Source organism: Vombatus ursinus, unplaced genomic scaffold (assembly GCF_900497805.2).
Source record: "Vombatus ursinus unplaced genomic scaffold, bare-nosed wombat genome assembly UNPS02014959.1, whole genome shotgun sequence".
Taxonomy (NCBI): Eukaryota; Metazoa; Chordata; class Mammalia; order Diprotodontia; family Vombatidae; genus Vombatus; species Vombatus ursinus.
In genome coordinates, this window is record NW_020954737.1 from 3,840,162 (window position 1) to 3,867,816 (window position 27,655).

Consider the following 27,655-nt stretch of genomic DNA (forward strand, 5'->3'; position numbering starts at 1 on the left):
ATAAAAATAATTTATGCAATAAAAATCAATATATCCAAAATAAGGAGTTGAGAAACATAATCAAGATTAATAAATCTGATAAAAGTCTGACATCCAGAATCTATAAGGAAGTATTATAACTATGCAAGAGTAATAGCTATCCATCAATGTATAAATGGTTAAAGAATTTGGACAGTATTATAAAGCAAAAACATAAATTATAATCAACAACTTGAAAAATCATTCAAACTCTCTAATAATCAGAGAAATGTAAATTAAAACAACTCTGAGATTTTGTTAGCTCCCTACCCCTTTAAGGGCCATGAAGGAGTGGAGGTTAATGCATTCCAAAGATTAATGGCAAATTACAGGCTAGGTGAAAAAGAGCATCCCTGCCTTAGGGGTAAAAGGAGGTTGTCTAAACTCATAGGCAGATGAGTAAACAAAAGTTAGGGTATGTGTTTAAGGGCTGGAGTTCGCAAAGGCAACTGGTCCAAAGGCCTGAATAGCAAGTTGTAAAGAAGTATTTTCATTCATGGGGGAAGGCCATATGTAGCAAAACCAAGAAAATGTCATAGAGAAGGGAAAGCTATGGGCTACTGAAAATCTGCTTAATGGAAGGATGGTCAGTGCTTTGCAGGAGATAACATTGCATTATGGTGGGGTGTGCTAACCATGCACTTTGATTAATCAGCTGTGGTCCTGCCAACCCAGACCTGAACAGGTACCACCTTTATACATATCAAATTGACAAAAATGGTTAAAAAAAAAATAAAACCCAATGCTGGCATGACTGTAGGGGAAAAAGAAGCATTCTATTATATTGCTAGCACAGCTGAAAACTGGGGAATTATTTTTGTAGGAAAATCTAGAAATAAGTTAAAAAACTGAATATATTCTTTGACTCAATGTCCTTTCTATGATTATGTCTAAAGATATTATTTTTGTAGTATGGGGGATGACTATGAGCTCTGGTCCCTTGCTAAAGTTCAGTTTTGGCCAGAAGATTGGGACTTTGAATCAGTAGTTCGCAGTATAGGGCTTGGGTGAAGTTGGAATACCCATTAAGCAGACTGAAAAAAGTGTTTCGTGTTTTAATGTTCTAAGTAGGAACCTTCTGTGACAGTATAATGTGTGATTACTCTTACTGTTACTGTTTCAGGTTTTAAATATCATCAATGTACAATTTTTAGTCTTTTGTGTTTAAGTGTGCACATGTGTGTACATCTACATGTGGTGGAAGAAATAAATAGCTGTCCTGTGTTTGATCTGTTTGGCACGTTAAGCATCTTTCTAGAATTTTGTCGTTTGTTGTTCAGTCGTTTTCCAGCTGTGCCTGATTCTTTGTGACCCCATTTGGAGTTTTCTTGGCGAAGATACTGGAGTAGTTTGCATTTCCTTCACCAGCTTATTTGACAGGTAAGGAAATTGAGGCAAACAAGGTTAAGTGACTTGCCTAAGGTTACACAGCAAATAAGTGTCTGAGGCTAGATTTGAACTCAGGAAAATGAGTATTCCTGACTTCAGGCCCAGTACTCTATCCACTTTGCCACCTAGAAAGAAGCCTTAAACCTTCAGGGGAGACCCTTGATCTGAGACCTAATCTTTAAGAATTTCGTCCTGTAGAGGGCAGCTAGGTGGCGCAGTGGATAGAGTACCAGCCCTGAAGTCAGGAGGACCTAAGTTCAAATCCATTCTCAGACCAGATACTTGACACTTACTAGCTGTGTGACCCTGGGCAAGTCATTTAACCCCAATTGCCAAGGAAAAAAAAAAGAAAAAAAATTTCGTCCTGTAGCTCTAGCATGGGGATGTAATGAGTCAGAGAATGTAAGAAGATCCTGGATCCCCTCTTTAGGGCCAGGCTCCTCAAAAACTAAACTTGGTCCATGTGTACTTAGACCCTTTGATGTTATAGTATGCCCATCTCCACCCCTAGGTGGAAAAAGACCTATTTGTATAAAATATGCATGCTGCTTAAAAAAACATCCTTATAGTCAAAAGCTGCTAAGAATGTATGGCATCAACTGAAGAAAGACTAAATAAACTGTGCTATACCAATGTAATGGGATATAATTTCACTGCAAAAAAGTAGCAAGTCAATCAATCCACAAGTATTTATTAAGCACTTCCACTGTGCCAGGCACTATATTCAACAACTCAACAAATGGAGAATATTCTGAACCAGAGCTCTTTTCCCACTAGATTAGCTCACTGCTTGCCTGAAAAACTGTTATTAAATAATGGCTCAATGGGCATGACTGATCCTCTCAACCAATCACATTGCTTTTTTTTCTTAACCCAATCAAAGAGGCTCACTCCTTTTAGGTAGATCCCAAGGCATAAAACATCTTGTTTACATGCTTCAACTTCATCATTCTATTGACTGATTCAATTGAAGTATCTGAACCTCCTGTAATGAAATGAATTGGGGGAGGGGTGTAAAACCCACCCTTACACAGATGTAATGCTTATCCTGGTGCTGCTGCCTCCCCCTCCTCTCTGTCCTGCTTGTATAGGGTAGATACATCTCTGCATGGGCTTGTGGCTATACAGGTAGGAGGAAGAAGCTAGGGCAGTGGACAAAGTTGCTGTTGGTCTTTCTTGAAGAGGACCAATGACATCATGGATAATGTCTTGACCTGTGCGTGAATTGGATTTAAGCAAGGCAGAGTTGCACAAAGTCAATAGCCTCACTCTTTCTTCCAGTCATCAAAGTTCAACGGCAAGACAACAGTCAAGATGACTGGGATGGACTGGGATGCAATGGATGATCTTGGCGCCTTTGATGCCTGACCAAGCTCTAAGTGCTCCCCAGCACCTTCGTGGCTGTTGGGACAAATCGTTCTCATCCCCCAACTCTGGAGGGGGGGAGTCTTCACATGCTTAGAATAGACACCCCCTACTTCACAGAACGGTTTGAGGTCCAAGGTAGGAGAGTGTCTAACGTGAGGTATGTGTCATTGCCAGCACAGTCTGGCGAAGGTGAGGAGGGACAGAGACAAAATAACACCTGGAAAAGAACCAATTTGCCTATTGACCTCTATTCCTTTTTGTGTGGCAAGACTTTAACAGCAAAACCATGTGCACTCTTTGAGCATGAGCCACACACAAGGGCAAGCAACTAATGAATGAATGAAGAACTGAGTGACAATAGAAACAGGTACTGTGGATGAGGGAATCATAGCTGATCCAGATTGCCTACAAAGCTGAGCCTAAGTAACCTCAAGGCAGATAAAAACCTACAAAATACCTCTAAATTGGGGCAGTTTGGTGGCAGGGTAAATAGAGCACCAGTCCTGGAGTCAGGAAGACCTGAGTTCAAATCTGACCTCAGACAATTGACACTTACTAGCTGTGTGACCCCGGCTAAGTCGCTTAAACCCCTTGCCTAGCCAAAAAAAAAAAAAAAGAAAAAAGAAATAAAAGAAATATTCCTAAGTTTCTTAATCACCACTATTACATGGACACTAGCCTTTCAGGAGGTTTTTGAAAACCCCAGAGCAGAACATGGATTAGAGTGGGGAAAGACTTCAAGCAGTGAGTCCGATTTAAAAACGATTGCAATAGTCCTGGGGAGAGGTGATAAGGGCGTAGACTAGGTTGGTGGCTGTGAGAGTGGAAAGGAGACTTATGTGAGAGAATAAAACTACAAGAGAGGAATTTAAGATGGAATGTCACCAAGGTTGTGAATGTGGGTGAAAGTAATGATGGTGGTACCTTCCATAGTAATAGGGAAGTTTAGAAGAGGAGTGAGTTTTGGGGGAAAGATAATTAATTCTGCTTTGGATATGTTGAGTTACAGTATCCTTTACATTTTTTTCTTTTTTATTGTGAATTTAGTAATCATCAACAAACACAAACATTTCAGTACATAAAGAGGACTGTATAAGAAACTGTGAACTTCTGTCAAGTACCTGTAACCAAAGTCCCACAGCTCATGGGTATGGGATTCTTTCCTCAAAGGGAAGTTTACTGTAGCAAGCTGGGGATAGGGACATGATGGAGCCTGCCAGCTCCTCTCATGTCTTCAGCTTCCTCCTAGAGTCTTATTCTCCCTTCAGCAACCTGAAGTGGGGTTGGCATCATCCATCTTCTCTGTTAAAGCTAGAAAGTCAGAAGCGCTTGAATAGGGGTGGGGAACCTGTGGCCTCGAGGCCACATATGGCCCTCTAGGTCCTCAAGTGTGGCCCTTTGACTCAGTCTAAACTTCAATTCAGTCAAAGGGGTGCATGAGAGGACCTGGAGGGCTACATGTAGCCATGAGGCCACAGGTTCCCCACCCCTGTCAGTTTGAAGATGCTACAGAACCCAAAAAGAGATTTTATTAAAATTTTTTGAATCTACATTCATTAATGTTATTAGTTTATACTCTTCTGTGTCTTGTCTTCCTCTGATTTAGGTATTAGGACTATAATTGCCTTAAAAAAGAATCTTGTAAGATATTTTTTCAAACTTTGAAAATAATTAAGGTAATATTAGTACCAATTTTTCTATAAAATTTGATAGAATTCTCTATCAGGACCAGGACTTTTTCGTTGGTTGTTCCTTAATAGATAATGTTGTTTGTTTTTCTGAGATCAGATTATTTATGATATCTATTTAGTAATCTGTTAGTTTGGGTATTTTATATTTGTAAGATATTCTTATATTTTCTTTTGTATTCTCAGATTTATTAGCATATAATTGTGCACAGTAGGTTCTGATAATTCTTTTTATTTCTTATTGTTTTGTTGTGATTTCACCTTGTTCATTTGTTATTTTGTTGGTTTGATTTTCTTTCCTTTTCTTTTTAGTCAGATTGGTTAAAGGATTATCCATTTTATTGTTCTTTTCTAAGAACCAGCTTTTAATTTTAACATTTTTATGTTTTTTTTTGGTCTTTCTTCCCCCATGGAAGTATTCATCAGTTGTACCCTCTCCCAGCACTGAAACATAAGATTTTTCTTTTATTTCCCTGTTTCAATTCTCTCCTTTCCTTCCTTTCTAATTTTCCTACAGGCTCTTTTCTTCCTGAGAAAATACAGAAGTTATTTTCCCTTCATTGTTAACCTTTGCTCGATTAAGCTACACAACAGACTCCTCTCTATTCTCTTCTTCCCCTCTTCCCTTTTAGGCATATTCCAATTCCGTAATTTAATCCCACAAAAACATTAAATCACCTGCAGGTGGGATTTGGGGGGGGGGGCTTAGTCCATTGTGTTTTAGTCCTGCTTCTCCACTTCTATTTGACTTCTGCTTTCATCCATCTGCTTGTGTAGTTTTGGAAAGAAATGATCTCTCTGTTGTTATTTTGTTGTTGGCCTTGGCTGTCATATTTGTTTACCTTTTATTCATCTCTGTTTTCTGGGATATTTGCAATACAAAAAATTTATTCGGGTCTGATTTTCTTCCTAGGAATGCTTTGACTGCTTCTTCTTTTATTTTAATTGAATGATCATCTTTTCTCGCTAATGGTTAGGTTCAAGTTTTCAGGGTATGAAACCTTAGGTTTCATGTTGAGCTCTTTTGACCCTTAGAACACATTCCATTCCCTCCTGTGGTTTTTGGTGGATGCACAATGGTCTTGCATTATTTGGACTTCCTTTCCTTTATATTTGAAGATCTTTCTCTTTTCTTTTCTTTTTTTTTTTTTGCAGAATTTATTTTTTGTCCTTGGAATTATTCAATTTAACACTATATGTCTTAGAGTTTGCCACATAGATTTTTTTCTTTTTTTCTGGAGGAATTTGTGGATTGTTTCAAATGGCACTTTGTTTTCTGTGTTCCAAAGTTCTGCGTAGGGTTTTGTATTGTTTCTTGTCTTACAGTGTTGATGTTTTTTGTCTTGTGTTCTTCTAGGAGATCTATAATCTTTAAATTTTCTCCATGCATCCTGCTTTTGAGATCAATGTTTTGTTGTTTTCCTTTAACGTTATTGCTTTTTGCCTTTATTCCAGATTTCACTTCTGTGTATTTTCCTTCCCAATAATTTCATTCTTTCTTTTGTTCTTTGGCAAGACTTGCCACAGTAGATTCAAGTTTTTTTCTATTCTGCCAATTATTTCTGCTGTGCAGAAAATAAATTCTACTTTCACAACTCTTATTTCTCTTTTAAACCATTCAGGAATATCCTGCTGTAGTTCTATGCTCTCTTAGGCATCCACAGGTATTCTCCCTCACCAGATACGGTTTCATTTTTCTTTGTCTCACAATATTTATTCATAGGTGTCTGGACTCACTTAGATGATCTGGAGGGCACATTCCCTTAGAGACAGCTGGTGGTGCAATGGATAGAACACTAGGTACCCAGATCACTTAGCAGGGAGGCCCCCATATGGGAGACACTACTGACCACTAGATGTGGACTATTCTACTTATGCAGCCAGTGGAACAGTTCACATCTTTAAAATCACCTGACTGGGACAATTTTGCTCTCTTTACAGAAGCATCCACAGGATGAAGGTCCTATTCACCCATAGCAAAGGCACCATGAAGTAATGTAGGTGAGAGGAAGGATTACTCACCCCTCCCTTTCTTAAATCTCTTTGCCCCCCCCCCCCAGTAAGCTTGGGGTTTTGCTCTGCTCCATTTTTCCTTTTCAGTTATAGGCAGCAGCAGTGGAGTCACTGGAGCTGGACTTGAGCCATGGCAACTTTGGAGGCAGGATTCCAGGCTAGATGTTGGTGCCAGCCCAGCAGGGGAGACCTCAGAAGCCAGAGTATCTGAGACTTACACCTAAGCAGGGCTTTGGATTTTGAACTTGGGGGGACTGTGCTATAGACTAGGAACTGAACTAAGCTGTGAACCTGATTCTCCTTCCCCTCTCCAGAGGCAGAAGTGATGTAGGGGAGGATTAAATTCCTTAGGTGTTGTGAAGAAATGTTTTTAAGTTTGTTCTTGCTTTGAAGTAAAAATTTCTTTGTAAAAGCTAATCCAACTATTTAGTGGTTAAACAGAACTAGGGGGCTGGGACCTCTAAAATTGGGGGAATGCATTGGTGGGGCCTTGATCCAATGCCAGAGAGACTAGACACTGCCAGTCCTCTTTAAGGGACCCACAGAACCCTGGATAGCAGTGAAATGTAACATAGCTGGACTTCAGGTAGTGGGGTCCAGAGTAGTCACTGTTACATGAATTTTTTTCTTCCTGAAATCCTTGGTAATTTCTGTCTTTTTTTTTCTTTACCTTTCCCTATTGGTCATTTTCTGACTCCTCCCCTTTTGATGGTGATTTCTCTGGGAACTGGATCTCAAAGTCAATTCAACTTTAAGCAACCACAGTCTTTACTTTTTTTACTTTTGGTGGGACAGAACTGGTCCTAGATGATTTTTGCACTCTCCCTCAGGCTCAGCAGAGTGCCACACAGATGTTTTCTGCCCTACTTCTCTTTTTTCCTGACTTCTTTGGCTAAATCTTATTATAGCTGTCCCAGCCAGATTAAGTTTCTGCCTTTTGGTTTTTCCCTGCCCTGAAAGATAGGGTGCAGGTATGCCTGTGCATCAGAGCTTGCACAGCTCTGCTAAATGCGAGAGGCATGTTAGAGTTCAAGGACTGGCCTTCTATTTGAACCCTAATTAGTTAATTGAATCCTTATTGAACCCTATTAGTTCGTTGGGTTTTTTTTCCCCCGCATTGGGGTTCTTAGTGTCCCGGTTCATGAAGACAGCTGAAAATGCTTTGTCTCTTGCATATAATTTTTGTGTTGGAGAGATTTTAAAAATTGTGAGGATTGGGGGGAAAAAAGTCTAGTTTGCCATCTTGTTGGTCATGTGACTTAGATATTTTCCTACTGCCTCTCAAGTAAAACTCAGCTTCCTTCCTCTGATATTCAAGAATGTCTACAATCTGACACTATTCTGCCTTACCAGCCTTACTTTTTACTATTCCCTGTAAGTCTATTTACACTGTTCTTTTCCAGTATGCTTATTCCTTACATCTTTCCTTATTCACTGATACAATGGTCACATGGTTAGATTGCAACCTAGATTTTCTGATTCTACTATATCAGGTTGAAGCTAATGGCCTCTGGAGTTTCCTTCCCTTCTTAGATTCTGATTCTAATAGAATGGAAATTGGTTGAAAGGAGGCCCAGTAGTAGTTTTGTTATTTGGCTTAATAGCACCTAGCAGGTAAGGCTGGTACCTTTAGAAAGTAAGCAGCTTGAAGGCAGGGACCAGCTCTCTTCCTGCTTGTATTTGTATTTCCAGTGCTTAGCACAGTGCCTGGCAGTCAGTCAATAAGCATTTATTAAACCCCTACTATTTTTTGGGGGGAGGACAGCGCACAAAAAGCTGGAGATAGAAAGAAAGGCAAAAGACAGTCCCTGCCCTCATGGAGTTCAGTAGTAAGTGCTTAAAACATGCTTGTTGACTTAGCAAAAAGAAGGTGCCTCACAAATGACTAATAGTTGGGGACTGGGCAGTTGGACCCTAGAGCATTTGAGAGACTGTCTAGGTGCCCCACACTTTAAGGGGAAAGGAAGGAGGCTGTGAGAGGGGTGTGCTGTCATTTGGTTGGGGGAGGACTGGATCAGAGTCTAGAGAATCAGGCAATGCTAGAGCTGGAAGTGACCTTAGCAATCACCCCGGCCAACGGCCAACCACAATCCTTTTAGGGATGGTGAAAGAGGGCAGGAAACGACGTCCTGCAGCCTTCCTAATGTAGGCCTTCTCAAGGGTTGGGGAGGAGAAGAAGGAGGCGAGGAAGAGGGGCAGCGGGAGGGGGAGGGGGAGGGGGAGAGGAGAAAGATGGAAGCACTACTAATCTGTCGGGGGGTGTGGGGGGGCGGGGCTGTCATTGCGCATGCGTGGAAGCGCGCGCACGCGTGCAGTCGCTGGGGCGCAGACCGTGGCTTGGAGCTGGCAGAGGGGGGTTGGGGGAGGGGGAGGAGGAGGAGAAGAGTTACTTTTTACCCCGCCCCTCTTGCCCCACCCCGCTCAGTGCGTGCGACGTGACGGTTTGCCCAGGCACCGTCAACCCTACCCGGGGGTGAGAGCGCTTTCGGGTCCCATGATGCATCGCGTGCCGCGTCTCGCAGAGCGGCGGCTTCCAGCTCAGCAGGTAGGGCCCCGACCTTGGCCCTCCGCCTCCGACCGAGGGCCCTGGCCCCACCCTTCTCCTCTCCGTCCCAGCCCGGCTGCCCCCAGCTCTCCCCTGCCGTTCGTTCCCGGCCTCCTTTCCCCATGTCGTGTGACTCTCCAGGTGACTGGAGCCTCACTCCCGCCCGGGCCCCACCCGCGTCAGCGACCCGGCGTGGTGAACGGGGTGGGGGCAGGAGGAAGGGGGAGAAGTGTGTGTGTGTAAATCATTGTCGCAGCCTGTAGTGTGAAAGCTTGCACGGGAGACTGTAAAGCCCTGCATAGATGGGAGCAGCTGGCACGTCATTTAGTTCTGCCTCCGTTTACAAAGCGTCAGTTTAATTTAGTAAACATTTATTAAGTGCCTGCTGTATGCCAGGCACTGGCCATACAGAAAGAGGCAAGAGGCTGCCCCTGCCTTCAGGGTGCTTACAATCTAATGGAGGAGATAACATGCAAACAGCTATCTACAAAGCAAGGAAATAGTTAAAAGAGAGAAAGCACTAGAATTAAGAGAGGTTATTAAAAGCTTCCTGTAGAAGGTGGGATTTTCGTGACTTGGAGGAAGCCCGGGAGGTCAGTAGTTAGAGCAGAGGAAGGAGAGCCAACAGATGGGGGGGTCTTGTTGTGCTTGTTGGAGGCCGCTGTCGCTTGGGGAGGAAAGTGTAAGAAGACTGGAAAGGGGGCGAGGTCATTGAGGTCATGACGGGCTTTGATTTTCAGACAGAACATTTTGCATTTGCTCCTGGAGGCCAGAGGAAGCCCCTGGAGCTTATTGAGTCGGGGAGGGGGTGCGGCGGGGGTGACAGGAAGCTCCGTGCAGGGGCCACACTTTGTACTGGGTGGGTTGGTAGGTGGGTGTTGGAAGACGGAAAGAAGACACCCCTGCTTTCAAGGAGCTTGGAAGTCAGCTGGTGGGATTGAGGCCCGGGAAGACAAACTTAAGTCATGATGATAGGGCAAGTACAGTTAGAGATCAAAGGAGAGGTCCAAGTACGGGGTGCCTCAGAAGTTTTCGTGCAGTTTCAAGTTGTTAAAAGCATGTATTTAAAGTTATTAAAGCAGCACCAGCCCTGGAGTCAGGAGGACCTTAGTTCAAATGCGGCCTCAAGACTCTGGGCAACTCACTTAACCCCAATTGCCTCACCAACAAAAAAAAAAAAAAAAAAAATTACAAAAAAAGTTAAAGTTATTAAAGCTTAAAACTTCCGTAAGACTTCTGGAACACTTGGTGTAGTGCTTTTCAACTCCTCAACTTGAATGTGTGAAGCACAAGTACTGCTTGGTACTTGCTCTGCTGGGCAGAGATACAAAGATAAACCCTGCCCTCAAGGAGTTTTTATCGTGAGGAGAGGGAGGAGCGGAGGAGTAGCAGGTATATAAAATAAGTATGAAGAAAATAGATTAAAGTTAAATACAAGGTTAATTTTGGGGACAGTTAGGGGGGAAAAGGCATTTGCTATAATAAAGGAGCCAGAAACTAACTCGTGTGACTAGGCTGTTTTGAGGGAGGCTTTTCATTTCAAAAGACAGATAAGAAGGGAATGCGTTCTAGGCCTGCAAAGGCACCAGATTTATTAAAAGCATATATTGTAATTTGTAACAGCCATAGAGCAGGACCATAATATCGTTAACAGGACCTCACATTTCTGTAGCATTTTAATAATACCTTCTCAAATCTCCTATGCACCCTGGCACCCCTCTCTCCCCTGCCGTCCCACCTTCTCTTTCAGCTGATAACTTTGCCTCATATTTTACTGAAAAAATTGAGGCCCTGCCTGGAGCTCTGTCTACTTCCCTCCTCTTCTGACATCGCTGAAATGCTTTTTGGCGTTTTCCATCATTCACCCTTGTCTCCTCCTTGCCAAGGCAAAGCCTTCTTCAAACACAGGTGATTCCCTTCCACCCCTTCCCACCCTCTTCAGCAGATTGCCCTCTCTGTCATCCCCATTCTCTAATGTATTTTCAGTCTCTCCCTGTTTACTAGTTGCTTCCCCACTGTCTACAAACACACCCATGTCTCTCCCTCAGAAAACTCTTATTTAATCCATACATCCCTGCTGGATAGTATTCTATGTAATTTTTCTTTTTTGGCTAAACTCATTGAGAAGGCTATTTAGAATTGATGCCTCCACTTCCTTTTCTCTCACTTTCTTCTTAGCTCCTCATCATTCAACTGAAACTTTTCTCTCCAATTATTTCTTAATTGTCAGATCTAAGGGCCTTTTCTTAATCCTTATCCTTTTTTACCTCTCTGCAGCCTTTGATGCTATTGATCATCTTCTTGATACTCTCTTCTCCCTGGGTTTTCATGACACTGTTCTCTTCTGATTCTCCTACCTGTCTGACTGCTCTTCTCAATCTGTTTTTTTAGTTATTTATCCAAGTCATGCCTAACTAACCATAAATGCCAAGGCTTGGTCCTAGGGCCTCTTCTCATCTCCCTCTTTACTGTTTTGCTTGTTGATCTCATCTTCTCCCTTAGCATCAACTGCCATCTCTGCAAATGATTCTCAGATTTATCGATCTAGTCCTAACCTCACCTGACTTTCAGTCTCTCATCTCCAACTGCCTAGTGGACATTTCAAACTGAATATTTTGTAGACATCTTAAGCTTACTGTGTCCAAGAATGAACATATCTTTCTCCCCAAACCCTCTTCTCTTCCTATACAACCTAGGTATCATCCTTGACTCCTCTTTCACTTTCTCCCACCCCTAACCCCATATCCAATCAGTTGTTGAGTCCTGTTATTTCTGCCTTTGTAATCTGTCTCTTATGTGCCTCATTCTGTCCTCTGATACTGTGCACCAAACATGGTACAGGCCCTTATCACCTCATGCCTAGACTTGCAGTAGCTTGTTAGTGTGTCTTCTTCGGATCTTTCCCCACTACAGTCTCCACCTTCAGCTGTCACATTGATCTTCCTAAAGTATTACATATCACTCAACCTCCTACCCTGCTTCACTCCGTCAACTCCAGGGGCTCCATAGTACCTCCAGGATCAAATGTAAAATCTTCTGTTTGGCTTATAAAGCCCTCTGTGACCTAGCCTCTTCTTACCTTTTTGGTACTATTACTTACAACCCTCTGTGTACTCTGTAATCCAGGGACATTGGCCTCCTTGCTGTTCCTTGCACGTGATACTCCCTCTCCCTGCCCTGAGCATTGTTACTGGCTGCCTCCCATGCCTCACTCTTTCCCTTCTCATCTCCACCTCCTAGTTTCCTTGGCTTCCTTCAAGTCTTACTTAAAATCTCACCTTCTGAAAGGAACCTTTCCCAGTGTCACTTAATGTTAGTGCCATTTGTCCATTGATTGTCTCCAATTTTTCCGTTTATGTCTTGTTTGTGCGTAGTTGTCTTAGACTATATGCTCCTTGAGAATAGGGACCATTTTTTGCCTGTGTAGTTCCACTGCTTAGCACCACATCTGGCACATAGTAGGCACTTAATAAACTTAATAACTCTAATTGACAAAGCACTTTGAGGGAGATACTACAAGCATTTGCAAATAAAATTGAGTCTCAGAGAGATTAAATGATTTGCTCAGTGCCATAGAGTCTAGTAGATGTGAGAGCCAGGATTCAAACTGAAGAATTGAACTCGGGTGTTCTGCTACTGCTCTTTTCACAACACCAACCTCATTACAGCATCTTACCTTTCCTTCCTTCTCCATTTTCTAACTTCCTCAAAGAAAGGAATAGGACTAGAGTGGGAAGCATTTGTAACCATACATTGAGTGACGTCGTGTAATATGGGTTCTGTGATTGATAACTAAGCCCAGAATTACAACATATGTGTGAGTGAAGATGTGGGCACAAGAGGTACAGTAAGAGATGTCATGTTCCTGAAGTTCAAGTTAAAGAAACTGGTTCTGGGAAAAATGTTTTATATATCATCTAAGACACTGAGAGTAGGATTGTGTATTTCACCTTGTCCTTTGGTATATTTTTGGAGTGTAGTCTTTTATTAAGATGAGGATTCTGCCTGATCTAATTTTGGTGATTTCCACTCTTGATTCTGTGAAACCTCTGGAGACTCACTCAGCCTTAAGTGTCAGTTATGGGATTTCTAGATGTGGCACAAGGGAGACATAAAAAAATTAACTTTGCAGTCATAGGAAGATCCTGAAGTGGCTGAATGAACCTGCTGATGGACAGTATTTTTTGTTTTCTATAGCTGTGAAACCAGGGCACAGGACTTTTATACAGCTTTTTTTAGTGATGGGTAATTCAGTATTGAGGGAATGAGGAGTTAGCTCCCCACTGTTGCTTATGTAATAATAAGTTGACATACTACTTTGGAGTTTACAAAAATTACATCAGTTATCTAATTTGAGGCACCCCCCCAAAAAAACCAAACAAACAAAGCAAAACCTTATGAGTTAGGTATTACAGGTTTTATCTACATTTTACAGAGAAGAAAGGTGGGGCTAAAAGGTTGAAATTTGACAGTAGTCACATAACTAGTGTTTGAGGTGGGAATTGTTCTCAGCTTTCTTCTGATCCCCTAATCCAGTGTTCTTTCCTCTACGTTGCCTGCCTCCATGTAGTCATAGAAAAGTCCTTGTCTGGGCCTGGAGTCAGGAAGACCTGAGTTCAAATTTGGCTTCAGACACTTAATAGTTATGTGACCCTGGGCAGTCACTCAACATCTATTTGCCTCAGTTTCTTCATCTGTAGAATGAGGATAATAAAATAACACCTATCTGGCAGGGTTGTTCTGAGGATCAAATGAGATAATAATTGTAGAGCACTTACCAAGTGCTGTGTAAATATTAGCTATTATTATTCCCACCCATGGTTGAGAGGATCAAATGAGATAATATTTGTGCTTAGCACAGTGCCTGGAACATAGTAGGTGCTTGTTGTTCAGTTATGTTTGACTTTTTGTGACTCTATTTGGGATTTTTGTGGCAGAGTATAAACTCCACAGCAGTGGAGTGCTTTGCCATTTCCTTCTCCAGCTCATGTTACAGATGAGGAAACTGACACAAACAGGGTGAAGTGACTTGCCGAGGGTAATATCACTGATAAGTATCTGAGGCCAGATTTGAGCTAGTGAAGATGAGTCTTCCAAACTCCAGGCCTGCCACTCTAGCCACTTCACCAACCTGCTATATCCTTATTTCCTTCCTAGTCCCTCTTCAGACTGTTACTGGTGGGGAGGTCTGCCATGAATTTGGTGCAGGATGATTCTCCTTAAGTTAGCACTAGAGCCAAGTGCCTCTTGTGTGAGTGAGCAGCTTCCTTTGTTTTGTTTTGTTTTTGGAGGGAAGGAGTCAAAAACAAGAGAAATGGATACAATCAAGACTTTTTACCAAAAATTGTGAGCTTCTGGAGCCCTGGACAGAAATTGCAAAGTAGGTAAAACTTATCTTTAGAACTTTTAGGGAAGATATTTTGGTTAACTGGCGAGGGAAATGGAGTACTTTCCTGGTTTTCTTTTTCTACCATTGGCCATAATCACCAACTAATTATGTAGGAAGAATAGGGTCATGTTTTATTGGGAGGGACAAAACCGAGTGAGTAGGGTATACAGGATAATTTGAGGTGGGAGAGAATATTAACTTTTAAGAGAAGTGAGTGTCTTTGATTTGCCACTGAAATTTTGAGAGGTTACCAGTCTTTGGTCTATTAGCTTTATATTATGGAAATTGCTTAACTCTGTTACGGAAAAGTAATTCCCAGTAGTTATTGCTGGGGAAGGAACTCCAGGGTAGTGTATGACTTCTCAAAATTAGAAGGGTCTTCAGAAATCATCTAGTCCAACCTATTCACTTGGCCAATCCAGCCTTTGCTCAAAAACTTACAATAAGAGGAGACCTACTACTTAAAGGAAGCCTATTTGTTAACTTTTGGATAGCTCCAGCTGTTAGGAAATTTTCTTTACACCAAGCCTGCATTTGCCTTTTTTTTTTTTTTTTTTGGCTACTTCTACCCATTTTTCCTGTTTCTGCCCTCTGGGGCTGAACTTAACTAATCTGATTTCTTTCACATGATAGCTATTACATCAGTCTCTTTTTTCTCCATCCACTCTCTTGTCTAGGTTAAACACTCTCAGTTCATTCATTTGATCCTTGTATGCTGTGAACTTGAGTCTTCTCTCTTATTTATCTCTTCAGCTCCACAGATTCATTTAACTGTACGCATAGCTCCCTAATCTGTATATCCAGCCCTAATCTCTCCTGAACTCTAGTCTCCCATTGCCTACTGGACATTTCCACACTCCATTAGCACAGGGATTCTTAACCTGGGGACAATGAACTTTTTTTTTTCTCTTAATGCTATTATTTTATGCATTTAGAAACATTCTGAGGAGTCCATAGGTTTCACTAGACTGTTCAGGAGGTCCAGGGGGCGGAGCCAAGATGGCAGAGTTAAAGCAGTGGTTTGCTTGAGTTCTCCCTCAAACTCCTCCAAATACCTGTAAAAAAAAAATGGCTCTAAACAAATTCTAGAGCAACAGAACCCACAAAAAGACAGAGTGAAACAAATTTCCAGCCCAAGACAACCTAGATGGGTGATTAGAAAGGTCTGTCTCGGCTGGCTGGGAGAGGAACCCAGTTTGGTGTGGGCACAGGTAAAACGGGCCTCATCGAACCTGGAGCAGGCCTCAGAGGACTGAATCATGGGCAGCTGTGATGGTTTCCAGACTTCTCAACCCACAAACACCAAACACACCTTAGAAGGTCGGTAGGAAAAGTCTGTGACTGTGGTGAGAGAGAAGCGAGGTTCCAGCCCCGGCTGCTTCTGGAGCATCCAGCCCACGGACTGAGGGGGAATCAAGTTGCTGATCAGAGGGGGATTGCAGGGGTCTCTTGCTGGTGCTGAGGCAGGATTCTCTTGCTTAGCTTGTGCTTGGATCTGGGTCACAGTTCTGGGTGGCGATCCTGGCGTGGTGGAGCTTGTAATGGTGGTGGAGAGGGAATCTTCCTCCCAGTTTCAAGGCAGAAAAGAGTGCTTGTGGTTACTCATAGACCAGAGCAAAGGCCAGGAAAGGAGTAAACACCTCACCTTTGATCATACCACCTTGGGAGAACTGAAAACTTACAGGTTCCTAGAATTATCATCTCCTGTGTCTGTGCTTTTACACAGGCTACACAAAACCCCCAAAGCTTGGGACAGTATATTCTCCATGTTGGAAGCAGAACCCTACCTTAACAAAGAGTTTATAACTCAAGTAATTGGCTGGGATCATGAGCAAACAAAGGCGCAAAAAAAGTCAGACCATAGAATGTTTCTTTGGTGACAAGATCAAAACATTCAACCAGAAGAAGACAACAAAGTCAAAGCTCCTACATCCAAAGCCTCCAAGAAATATATGGATTAGTCCTAGGCCATGGAAGAGTTGAAAAAGGATTTTGAGAAGCAAGTAAGAGAAATAGAGGAAAAACTGGGAAGAGAAATGAGAGTGATGCAAGAAAATCATGAAAAACTAGTAAACAGCTTGCTAAAGGAGACCCAAAAAAATACTGAAGAAAATAACACCTTAAAAAATAGCCTAACCCAAGAGGTCTAAAAAGCCAATGAGAAGAATGCCTTAAAAAGTAGAACTGGCCAAATGGAAAAGGAAGTCCAAAAGATTACTGAAGAAAATACTTCCTTAAAAATTATAATGGAGCAATTGGAAGCTAGTGACTTTATGAGAAATCAAGACATTGTAAAACAAAACCAAAAGAATGAAAAAATAGAAGACAATGTGAAATATCTCATTGGAAAAACAACTGACTTGGAAAATAGATCCAAGAGAGATAACTTAAAAATTACTGGACTATCTGAAAGCCATGATCAAAAAAAAAGATCCTAGACATCATCATTCAAGAAATTATTCAGGCAAACTGCCCTGATATTTTAGAACTAGAGGGTAAAATACAAATGGAAAGAATCCACCCATCATCTCCTGAAAGGAAAACTCCTAGGAATCTTGTAGCCAAATTCCAGAGTTCCCAGGTTAAGGAGAAAATATTACAAGCAGCCAGAAAGAAACAATTCAAGTATTATAGAAACACAGTCAGGGTAACACAGGATTTAGCAGCTTCTACATTAAGGCACCGCAGGAATATGATAGTCCAGAGGGCAAAGGAGATAGGATTACAACCAAGATTCAACTACCCAGCAAAACTGAGCATAATCCTTCAGGGGAAAAAATGGACATTCAGTGAAATAGAGGACTTTCAAGCATTCTTGATGAAAAGACCAGAGCTGAACAGAAAATATGACTTTCAAATACAAGACTCAAGAGAAACATGAAGAGGTAAACAGGAAGAAATATCATATGAGACTTATTAAGGTTGAACTGTTTACATTCCTGCATGGAAAGATGCTATTTGTAACTCAAGAGACCTTTGTCAGTATTAGGGTAGTTGGAGGGGAAAAAATTATATGTACATTTATATAGATATAGATAGATAGTTAGAGACAAGGTCAAAAGAGAGAATAGAATAAACAGGGGGTGGGATAGGATGAAGGGAAATATAGTTAGTTTTTCACAACATGACTACTCTGGAAGTGTTTTGCATGACTACACATGTATAACCTGTATCGAATTGCTTCCCTTCTCAATGAGGGTAGGTGGGGAGGGAGAAAGGAGAAAATTTGGAACCCAAAGTTTTAAAAATGAATGTTAACAAAAAATTGTTTTCACATGCAACTGGAAAATAAGATATACAGGAAATGGGGTATAGAAATCTATCCTGCCCTACAGGAAAATTGAAGGGGAAGGGGATAAGAGAAGGGGGGGCCAGAGATAGAAGGGAGGGCAAATTAGGGAAAGAGGTATTCAGAATGCATGCCATTTTGGGGTGGGGGGAGGGATGAGATGGGGAGAAAATTTGGAACTCAAAGTATTGTGGAAGTGAATGTTGAAAACTAAAAATAAATACATTAAAAATAAATTAAATTAAATTTAAAAAATTTTTAAAAAGAGGTCCATAGCACATAAAAGATTAAGAACATTAGCATCTAAAACTCAGCAAACGTATTCATAATTAGACTCATCATTCCCCCAAATTTACTCCTCAAAACCTTGTAAGATGTTTGAAGATTAATTCAACCTTTTAAATACTTTGAAGGAAAAAAAATCTACCAGCCTGCCAAAGATTTCCCAAAACTATTACATTACTTGGACAAAACTATCTGTTGTTATATATAAGATTTGATGCATGTTGTTGATTCTTGATAGCCTGAAAAGGAAAATATACAAAACAGGACATTATCTTTCCTCCAACATCCTCCCCTCTTAGAGCACCACCATCCTCGCCATTGAGATTAAAAAGCAAATTCTGGAACTCTCGTTCTCTTTTACCCCTCCTATCCAATCAGTTGCCAACTCTTACCAGTTTTAGTTCTATGACATATCTCACATTTGTTTCCTCATTTCCACAGTCACTGTGATGTTTCATGTCTTTGTTGCCTGTCTCTTGGAATATTGCAATAGATCCTAATGATTTCCCAAACCTCTAGTCTTTTCCTTTCATTCTGTCCTCCATAAAACTGCCAAATTGATAATCCTAAAATACCAGTCTGACCATGTCATAGCCCTAATCAATACACTCAGTGACTTCCTCTTTCTAGATAAAATGCAATTTCTGTTCGGATTTTAAAGCTTTTTACAGTCTGACTCTGGTTAACTTTTCTGGGTTTATTGCATGTTACTTTTCTTCATGTTCTGTGCATTTCAGTCAACAGCTTGCTTGTTGTTCTTTCATACATATAACATTCCATTTTCTGTCTCCCTTCCTTGGCACAGGTGTTTTCCATCATTCTAGAAATATACTTCTTTCTTATCTCAGCTTCGTAGAATTCCTGGCTTCCTTGAAAGCTCAGCTCAGCATGTGCCTCCTCCTACAGGAAGCATATCCTAAATTCTCCAGTTTCCAGTGTTCTTCTCCTGAAAATTATTGTATATATTTTGTATTATTTATATGTGTTCATGTTGTTATAGTGTGTGTCCATTCATTTCATCTCCCTCAATCCCCCTTCAGGAACTGTTTCGGTTATGTCTTTAGTACTCCTAGCACCTAGTATGTTATGTGGCACATTAAAGGCTTTTTAAATAAACGTTGCTGAATAAATGGATAAATGCTTAATTTTAGACTATGGGTAATATTTGATCTTGTAATCTTTGTAAAATGTATGTAAAATTAAAAATATTATAAAAATGATATGATTTATTTAATAAATAAAGTAATTGATAAATAATAATAAATAAAAATTAATAAATAAATAAAGTAATATTAAAACAAATACTTCTTTGACTTTTGAACTGTCTGATTTTTTTTTTTAGGTTTTTTCTGTTTGTTGAAATGTCTATGGTTTTATCTGCTTCAGTGGTTCGTGTGCGAGATGGATTACCGCTTTCTGCTTCTACTGATTATGAACAAAACATGGGAGTGCAGGAATGCAGAAAGTATTTTAAATCACTCTCGAAGAAACTTGGTCAGCTTCCTGATAGATGTACACTGAAAACTGGACAATATAATATTAAGTAAGACTTATGCTTTGTGCATTAAAGTATTTACCTGATTGTCATTTTAATGAAGTTTAAGTAGTTCTGATTCAAATTTGTGTTTTAATAAATTCTCAAATGGATCCGTGATCTCATCAATTTGGATGTTTGTTCCAATGATGTAGATCACAACCCATCTGTACTTGCCCATACTCTACTGCTCTTGTCCATGTCCTACAATAAATTCATAGCAGGAGAGGTCCACCCAATGTATTAGAAGCCTTTCACAGTTTCTCCTGGCATTTTAAGTATCTGATTATATTAAGAAAGTTCAGGATAATTCACATCAACAACCATCTGATCCTGAGTCAACTACAATAAATTTAGAAATCATTATTCTTTCTTTGGAATCTCTCTTACTGTTCCTAATTTACATTTGGCTTTTTAAGAGATTTAATTTTAGTGGATTACACATTTTCCTTTCTGTAAGTGAATAAATCAAGGATTTATTGAGCATTTACTCTATGTCCCTCGTGCTCAGTGCTAGGGGGAGGTGGGTGGTCCAGAGAAGTCTTGGGTTTGCTGCCAAGGAGCTTACAATGATAATAGTAAATGAGACAAAACTAAAGTGAATAAAATTGTTATAAAACGTGATGATGCAAACTGCAATTCAGTACAACAAATTTCTATTAAATACCTCTCATGTGCAGAACACTTATGTTGGATGCTGGTTACTACTGTAGTAGAAGCTTGGGAAAAGATTAGGAGGTAGTCAAATTAAAATTACATTGCTGTTTTGTATACTTCAGTTTAATTTGACACGTGTGATACTGAGGTTTTTTTAGGGGAAATAGCAGTGTAAATAAAGTGGGAAAATATATACTGATCTGCTTGAGTATATCCTATTATCAAGTGAGATTATTGATGGACAGAAAAATCAGGGAATGACTTTATTAAGGAGGTGAGAATGATTTGCATCTTCATGGATGGGTACAGGTCTGGATTTAAATAGATAAAGGAAAGGTGCTCTGACCACAGCAGCAGCAGGTGAGTTAACTACTCTCTCCCTGTTTAGAGTGCTCTGATACTGGTGTGTACGTGGGTTTATGAGGAGCTTGTCCCATTTGAAGTGGAGAGGACTTGCTATAGAATGAGAAGTAAAGATGAGTAGAATGGGGCCAGAAGCCAGACTGTGGAGTTTGTACTTGATACAGCAGGCTGCTATTACAGTTTCTCAAGCAGGAGAATGACAGTAAACACAGTGTATTAGGAAAATTAATCTAGCAGCAGTATCTAGGATGTATTGAAGGTGGGGAAAAGAAAATAGAAGTGAGGAGTCAACTTGGATGCTGTTAATATGCTCTAATATATAAGCCCACACAGTTGTAGCACTAAGGCATTGTTGATGATTATGTTTTCCCATTTTTGGTTTAAAAATATGGTTGTTGTTGCAATACAGAATGAAAGATGATTCTTGGGGGCCCCTAGGTGGTGCAGTGGATAGAGCACTGGCCCTGGATTCAGGAGGACCTGAGTTCAAATGTGGCCTCAGACACATAACACTTACTAGCTGTGTGACCCTGGGCAAATCACTTTACCTCATTGCTTAGCCAAAAAAAAAAAGAAAGATGATTCTTAAGTTTCTGGCCTGGGAAGACTGGAAGAAAAGTGATATTATTAGCAGAAATGGAGCAGTTAGGAAAGGGAACCTTTTTGGAGAGAAAGATCAATTCATTTTTTAACATGAGTCGAATGGCATTATGAGGTAGTAGAAAGAGTACTGTCACTGTGTCAGAATATCTGGTTTCTAGTTCACCTCTGCTACCATTAGCAGTGTAATTTATGGCAATTAAAAAAAGCTTCTTTGGCACTTCATCAGAAACAAAAAAGTGAAACTAGGTGATTTCCAGTATGTCTTCTGACTAAAAAAAAAAATGTAGATTCAGTGATTCTCTTAAGTTTGAAGTAGTACAGGATATTCAAGTGGAGATACTCTATAGACAGCTGGAAATAATGGAATCTCAGTACATGATTGAAGGCTACAAATAGTAGTTAGAAATTAATCACCCCTGGAATTAAGTCGTGGTTGCCCCCACAAGAGTGGCCGAGTTCAGTTAAGTATAGAGAGGAAGGCGTACGGCAAAGGGAATAACCTTTGGTGACACCTGTAGTTTTAAGATCCTGTGATCAACTGTAATGCTTAGTAATGGTATATATCTTAAGTTTTATGAAGGTAGAAAAAGTTATTTCAACTCATGTAGTTGACAGTCTTTCTAAAGTAATATATTAAGGGGCAGCTAGGTGGCACAGTGGATAGAGTACTGGCCCTGAAGTCAGGAGGAACCCGAGTTCAAATCCGGCCTCAGACCAAACACTTGACACTTATAGCTGTGTGACCCTGGGCGAGTTACTTAATCTCATTTGCCTAAAATAATAATAATAATAATAATAATGATATATTAATCTACTTTCTAGTAAGTACAGCATTCTGTTTTTTGTTTTTTTAAGTTCAGGTCTCGAAGTTTCTTGGATTATAGCATTGTTACCAATTATCGTTATGTAAAACTGTAGCTATACATAGAAAAGGAACTGGAATGAATGTGTATTGACTTTAGGGCCAAAGCCTGGAATGGAATACTTCTTTACCCTAAGCAGAATTTGAAAATTGTACCCTCCTCTTCCCTATACATTTCTACTGCTCACCAAGATGCTAGGCTTACTCTAACACATGCAGCTTGACATACCAAAAAATAAAAACATGTATGCTGGAGTGAAATTTTCTGGCATTAAAAGTATGTACATTTGTGAAAAAAAATAATATCAAGAAGTGTTCTCTGTTGTGTCCTGTGTGTTGGATCTTAGGCAGCTGCCTACTTTGCCTGCTTGTGGTTCCAGCTTTCCCAGGACTGACTTTGTGAGTTGTTTTGAATTTTTGTTTGTTGGTATGTTTTAAAATAAATCCCTGATAAAGGATTGTGTTTGTGTGCTATTTGCTTCTTTCTGTTGAAAATGGAATGCAGCCATAAAATATTAAAATACAAAAATCTAGTTAATTGATAGTTCTAATTAGTTGGGTTCTGGTTAATTGGGATTTTGCTGTATATGAAAAATTTGCTCTCAAAACAATGATCACTCTAATATATGTAGATTTTTAATTTATGTTATTTGAACTGTTAGTTATTAAATTTTAAAGCCCCCTGATAGTGCAGTGGGTAGAGTCAGTGAAGCTTTTAGCAAAGCCTTGAAAATTCTAACCATGCTGATCTTTCTCCTAAAATAAACAAAAGTTTATAGTTTTATTGATTTCTTTAATAATGAACTACCATTAGGAGCTCTATTGCCATCTCACTATCCTTCACTTAGGAGAATTTTATCTTTATCCTTATTTATTACCCCCAATTCACTACAGGAGAAGAATTATTGAGTTTGTTTGGTGGACTGGGTAACTTTTTCACCTGGTACCCCCTACCCTTCATCTTCCGGAAAAGGGAAGTGGTTAATCATGGGAAAGATGTAAAATCCATCCTTTTTCTGACTTTGCTTATTTACTGGGATGTTTGGAAAGTGATCTGAGCCAACTCTCTTGACCTGTTTTGCTCCACTTTTAATTCAATTCAGCAAACATTTATTAGGTACCTACTCTTAAAATAGTCCCTGTTCTCAGGAAACTTACATTCAGGGATAATAGGGGAAAGAATTAAGCAAGACACCTTCTTGGGGTAACAATTCAGATTGGAGCACAATTGAGGCCTGATATTAGGGGAAGGTGGGAGGTTACCTGGAGCTGAAGTTCCAAAGGGAGAGAAGCAGAGGTCCAAGGGCCAGGGTTGAGCTAACCTGCCCTGAGGAAGGGGGATATCTACACATATGCTCAAGCACCAGCATTGTGCATAAAGAATGAATTTGTCACATTTCATTGTTTTTCTGTATTACTTAATTGCTGATATTTCAGAGATGTTGTTTTGTACTATTTGGTGTGGTGGAAGCACTGTCTTATTCTAGTCCTCGCCTACTTCTAACTAGTTGCTCTCTGGGCCATTGATTTCTCAATTTGTAAAATGAGATGGGATTAGAAGACTGTTAAATTCTTTTTAGCCCCTAAAAATTCTTTGATTCCATTTTTTCATTTCAGATATGTGCTTAAACTATTATGGGCTAAGCTTTCATTCATTTATTTTTTCCCCTGAAATGGATTATTAGGTCACTTTATTTTGAATGGCCTTGAATCTCACTGAAGAGGTACCATAGTATTCTGTAGTCATCACACTGTGATCAGGAAACAGAATCATCTGGAGGATCCCACCTTTTATAAGGAAGTCCTCTTTTATTTAGGCTCTGTTCATGATGTTGTCCACCAAAGGTAGTGAGCCATTTTGAGCAGACATTGCCAATTATGCAGACTATGCCAAGCAGTTAGTTGGGCAATTGATTGGTACAGGTATATAAATACACTGTAGCTGGACAGTGATCAGAATCTAGAATCGAATAGGAGAAGAACTTGCTTGTTTTCCACAAACGGCAGTACTTTTGATGGTTCCAAAATGCTCCATGACACAACTGTTGTTTTTTTTTAATCCCAGTGTTCTAAGTGTTATTATATGGTTGTAAATCCTAGAACACAACAATCTCTGAAGATCAAATTTTCAAAGAGCAGTGAACAAATGGTAGACATCAATAGGTGAGAGATTTAAGGGAGAACATATACCAGAACTGCGCAGAATGGGAAGCCCATGTATAAATTCTAAGTACTAGTAGCACTGGTACATACTAGTAGTACTAACATTGATAGTTCTTACATTAATGAACTCATGAGTCTATTGAATTTTGAGTTAAATAGGCTTTATGAGCTAACCTAGGAACATGACCATTTGTAACATTATTCCTATGGAAAAATAAGCTCTGTTCCAGACAACTAATTTGTAAAACAAATTTTTGCCATATAGCTTGTTCCTAAATTGAAAATAATCTGTGACCAGATTACTTAAACTTTGAGATTATTGGATAATAGAAGTTTTACTATTTGGGAAAGCAGGAGAGAATTCTTTAGTGTGGAGCAATTTAACAAACAAGTGGCTCTTGTATGCATAACATTCTTTTAAACTGTAGGTGCAAATGCCTCTGCCTTCAAAGAACTTGAAGTCTCTTGGTGGCATGGAACTGGGAGAGTCTGACTGGACCATAAAGACCAAGAAGTAAAGTTATGAGAAATAAACGTAGAAAAGTAGGTTGGAGTTAAAATGGGGGAGGGCCTTCAATGTTGGCTGATGAGTTTGTATTTTTTTCTTAAAGGCTATAGGGGGCCACAGAAGACTTTTTGAATGGAGGAGTGACATTATCAGACCTGTACCTTAAAAATATCATTTTTTCAGTTATGTGGAGGTTGAATTGAAGAGGAGAGACACTGAAAAGGGGGACCAATTAAGAAGCTATTGTGGTAGTTCAAATGAGGGGTGGTAGTGTTGTAAGCATACAGAAGGAGGGAATTGTAGAGACGTGGAGGTAGAATCAACAGGATTTGGTAATGATTGGATAAGGGAGTTGGAGAGGGCCTTTAGAAGCCATCTAGTTCAGTTGTTTTACATTTGAGGAAACTGAGGACCTCGAATTTTAAGTGACTTGTCCAAGTTCACATGGGTGACCTTAGGTAGGATCAGGATTCAAACCTACCTCCTCTCCTTTTATTAAGGAAATGAAGGAAGTTTGGATTTAGTCAAAGGACTGCACTTGAGGACCCAGAGGGCCACGTGTGGCCTCAAGGCCACAGGTTCCCCATCCCTGGTCTAGCAGATACAGAATAATAACTTGAGGGGATGGTCAGGGTTGCCTGTAGTTTGCAGGTAATAAAAGGAGCAGTAGTGGAGTGAGAGACAAATGATGATCACTGGGACAGTCTCCTTAGATGGGATGGGTACAATTAGAGTGTTGATCTGTCTTATTCTTTGGAGACTGGTGCAGAGGCAGAGAGCATAGGTAAAGATGGAGAGGAGTCTGAGGTGAGGAGGAGGAGGGGAAAATGAATAAACTCAGGACAAGCAGCCTTGATTTTCTCAAAGTGAGATACAAAGTCATCTGCTGAGAGGAGAGGAATATAGAGGTGGCTTTAGAGGAGGTTTGAAAGAATCACTTCAGCTAGTGTAACAATTGATTTGGAAGAATACAAGGATTGCTGTACAGCAGGGAGAGCCCAAGTGAGATTAGATGACATGAATTTGTAGTGAACCCAAGAAACATGGTTGTGGGACTTGTTCTAATGCCGTTCAGCAGTGGAGAGAAAGAGGCAGATGGTTGGGGAGACCTACCTAAATAGTCTATTTACTAGAGCTGAGTATTAAAAAGTAATACGTATGACACCAAGGGTGGAGGGAGATTTTATTCTTGAACCGATAAAGTGCAGAGTTGACTGCCAGAGAAATGTGAGACCGTAGATTGGAAGAACAGAGAGGATAAAAGGACGAGAGATTCCAGTGAAAATGGGTTATAAGTGTAGAAGGAAAGAAGGAAGGATAGGATATTACAAACACACATCTGAATTTGAATTTGAGGTCAAGGAGGTAGCACCATTGTGTGATGGTGAGACCTAAGAATAAGATGGTGTGAAAGATGTAAGTCCAGGGAGTTGAGGGAAGTTGAATTGGGAGGCTTTGGTGTTTGAGGATACATAAACATAAATATTAAAGTTTCCTGGCGTGAGGGCAGGGGTGGAGTACAGAAGTAGGAGATGTAGGTGGTAGGTGTTTCGTCCAGTACTATTGGTTAATAAATACCTATATTGTCAAGAACAAACTGAATTTATTTAGTGGCAGCTCTATACCTTTACCTCAACATGGTGGGTGCTGACTCCAAGCGCACAGAGTACGAGTTTTTCCTTAGGTCTCTGGTTTCTCCTATTGTTTATTAACCAACTCCTGCCTGCCCCACATTGGTCTGATGAAATTTATTAGTTGCTACTCTAGATTTTTTAGAATGTTTTATTGATGCTTTATTTTCTTTTTGTCATTTCCCAATTACTCCTCTTCTCCCCAAAACAAACCTTCCCTTATAACAAAGAAAAATTGTTATACTGCTTTGAATTTTGCTACCTCCTACAAAAAGGGAAATTTGTTTTTAATTCTTAGTATTGTTGAGACTGTATTATTATGCAGATTTTAATTTCATTGTTTGATATATAAAGGAGATACTGGTATATTGTTGTGCAGATTTTAATTTCATTGTTTGATATGTAAAGGAGATACTAATGAGATATGTAAAGGAGATACTCAATAGAAATATTCAAAAGACCTAATTTTCAACCCTTTCATTTACTTTGCTTATCACTCAGATTGGGTAGCCTATTAACATATTCTCGCCTAAACTCAAATCCTTAATTCTTGGTACATTAAAACATGTAGGTAAGAAGAAAAAGTTATCTTTGCTGACCGGAAAAAAAAACCTCTGAGTGGAAAGGAAGAGGGCTCCTGAGAACTCTTTATTATGCTCCAGAGTGAGATTAGTCTATTTACCAACCACTTTGAAGGCAGGCCTGGAGAAGTTAGAGGTAGGGGCAAAGAATGGGACACAGAGACAGGAAAAGAGAGTGCAATAAGAACAAAGTGAGAGGTAGCAGAGGTGGTGGCAACTTACCAATTCAATACACTTTGAATGTTCTAAGATTAAAAGGATGAAATCTTACACAAATTGTGTATATCCAGAAAGACTTGTTCTCCTGTAATTCTGGATAACCAAGGTTTTGTTATAATCTTGGCTTTATTTTTTTCAATCATTTTTTCATCATTTTTGTTGTTTTAAGAAAAGCAGCCCATTGTTTAACAGTTCACTTGTGTTTTATCTCAACTAATTTTCAAGTCAACATATTGGCTATATTTGAAAATGCATGCTTCATTCTGTCTAGTCCATTTTCTCTCTGCCAGGAATTGGGAGATACGCTTCCTCGTCAGTCTTCTGATCTCAGTTTATTTGTTTTCTTATTTTTTAATTTCATGCTCAATTCATTTGCCACTCTTTCTCTTTGTTAATATGTGTTCAGGAATATAAATATTACTCCGATGATTGCTTAAGTTGCTTTCCATGTATTTAGTATATTGAATCATTATTTTAAATTTTTTATTGTTTTTATGATTTGGTTTTTGACCCACTTAAATAAATCATTATACTCACAAAATGCTCACAT

The 27,655-nt window shown here is 39.9% G+C and overlaps 1 protein-coding gene across 3 annotated transcripts in view; it reads left to right on the plus strand.

The window, feature by feature from the left end:
- The first annotated feature begins 8,917 nt into the window (after positions 1-8,917).
- Positions 8,918-27,655, plus strand: part of SEC22A (SEC22 homolog A, vesicle trafficking protein) — a 74,119-nt gene continuing 55,381 nt past the window's right edge. The window contains exons 1-3 of one of the 3 annotated variants that reach the window (XM_027845309.1): positions 8,918-9,021; positions 14,313-14,401; positions 19,327-19,527. In XM_027845309.1, the coding sequence (XP_027701110.1) occupies positions 8,971-9,021; positions 14,313-14,401; positions 19,327-19,527 (341 nt within the window). In that variant the 5' untranslated portion in view covers positions 8,918-8,970. The remainder of the gene's footprint in view (positions 9,022-14,312; positions 14,402-19,326; positions 19,528-27,655) is intronic. The other 2 variants (XM_027845310.1, XM_027845311.1) reach the window with 2 other exon arrangements.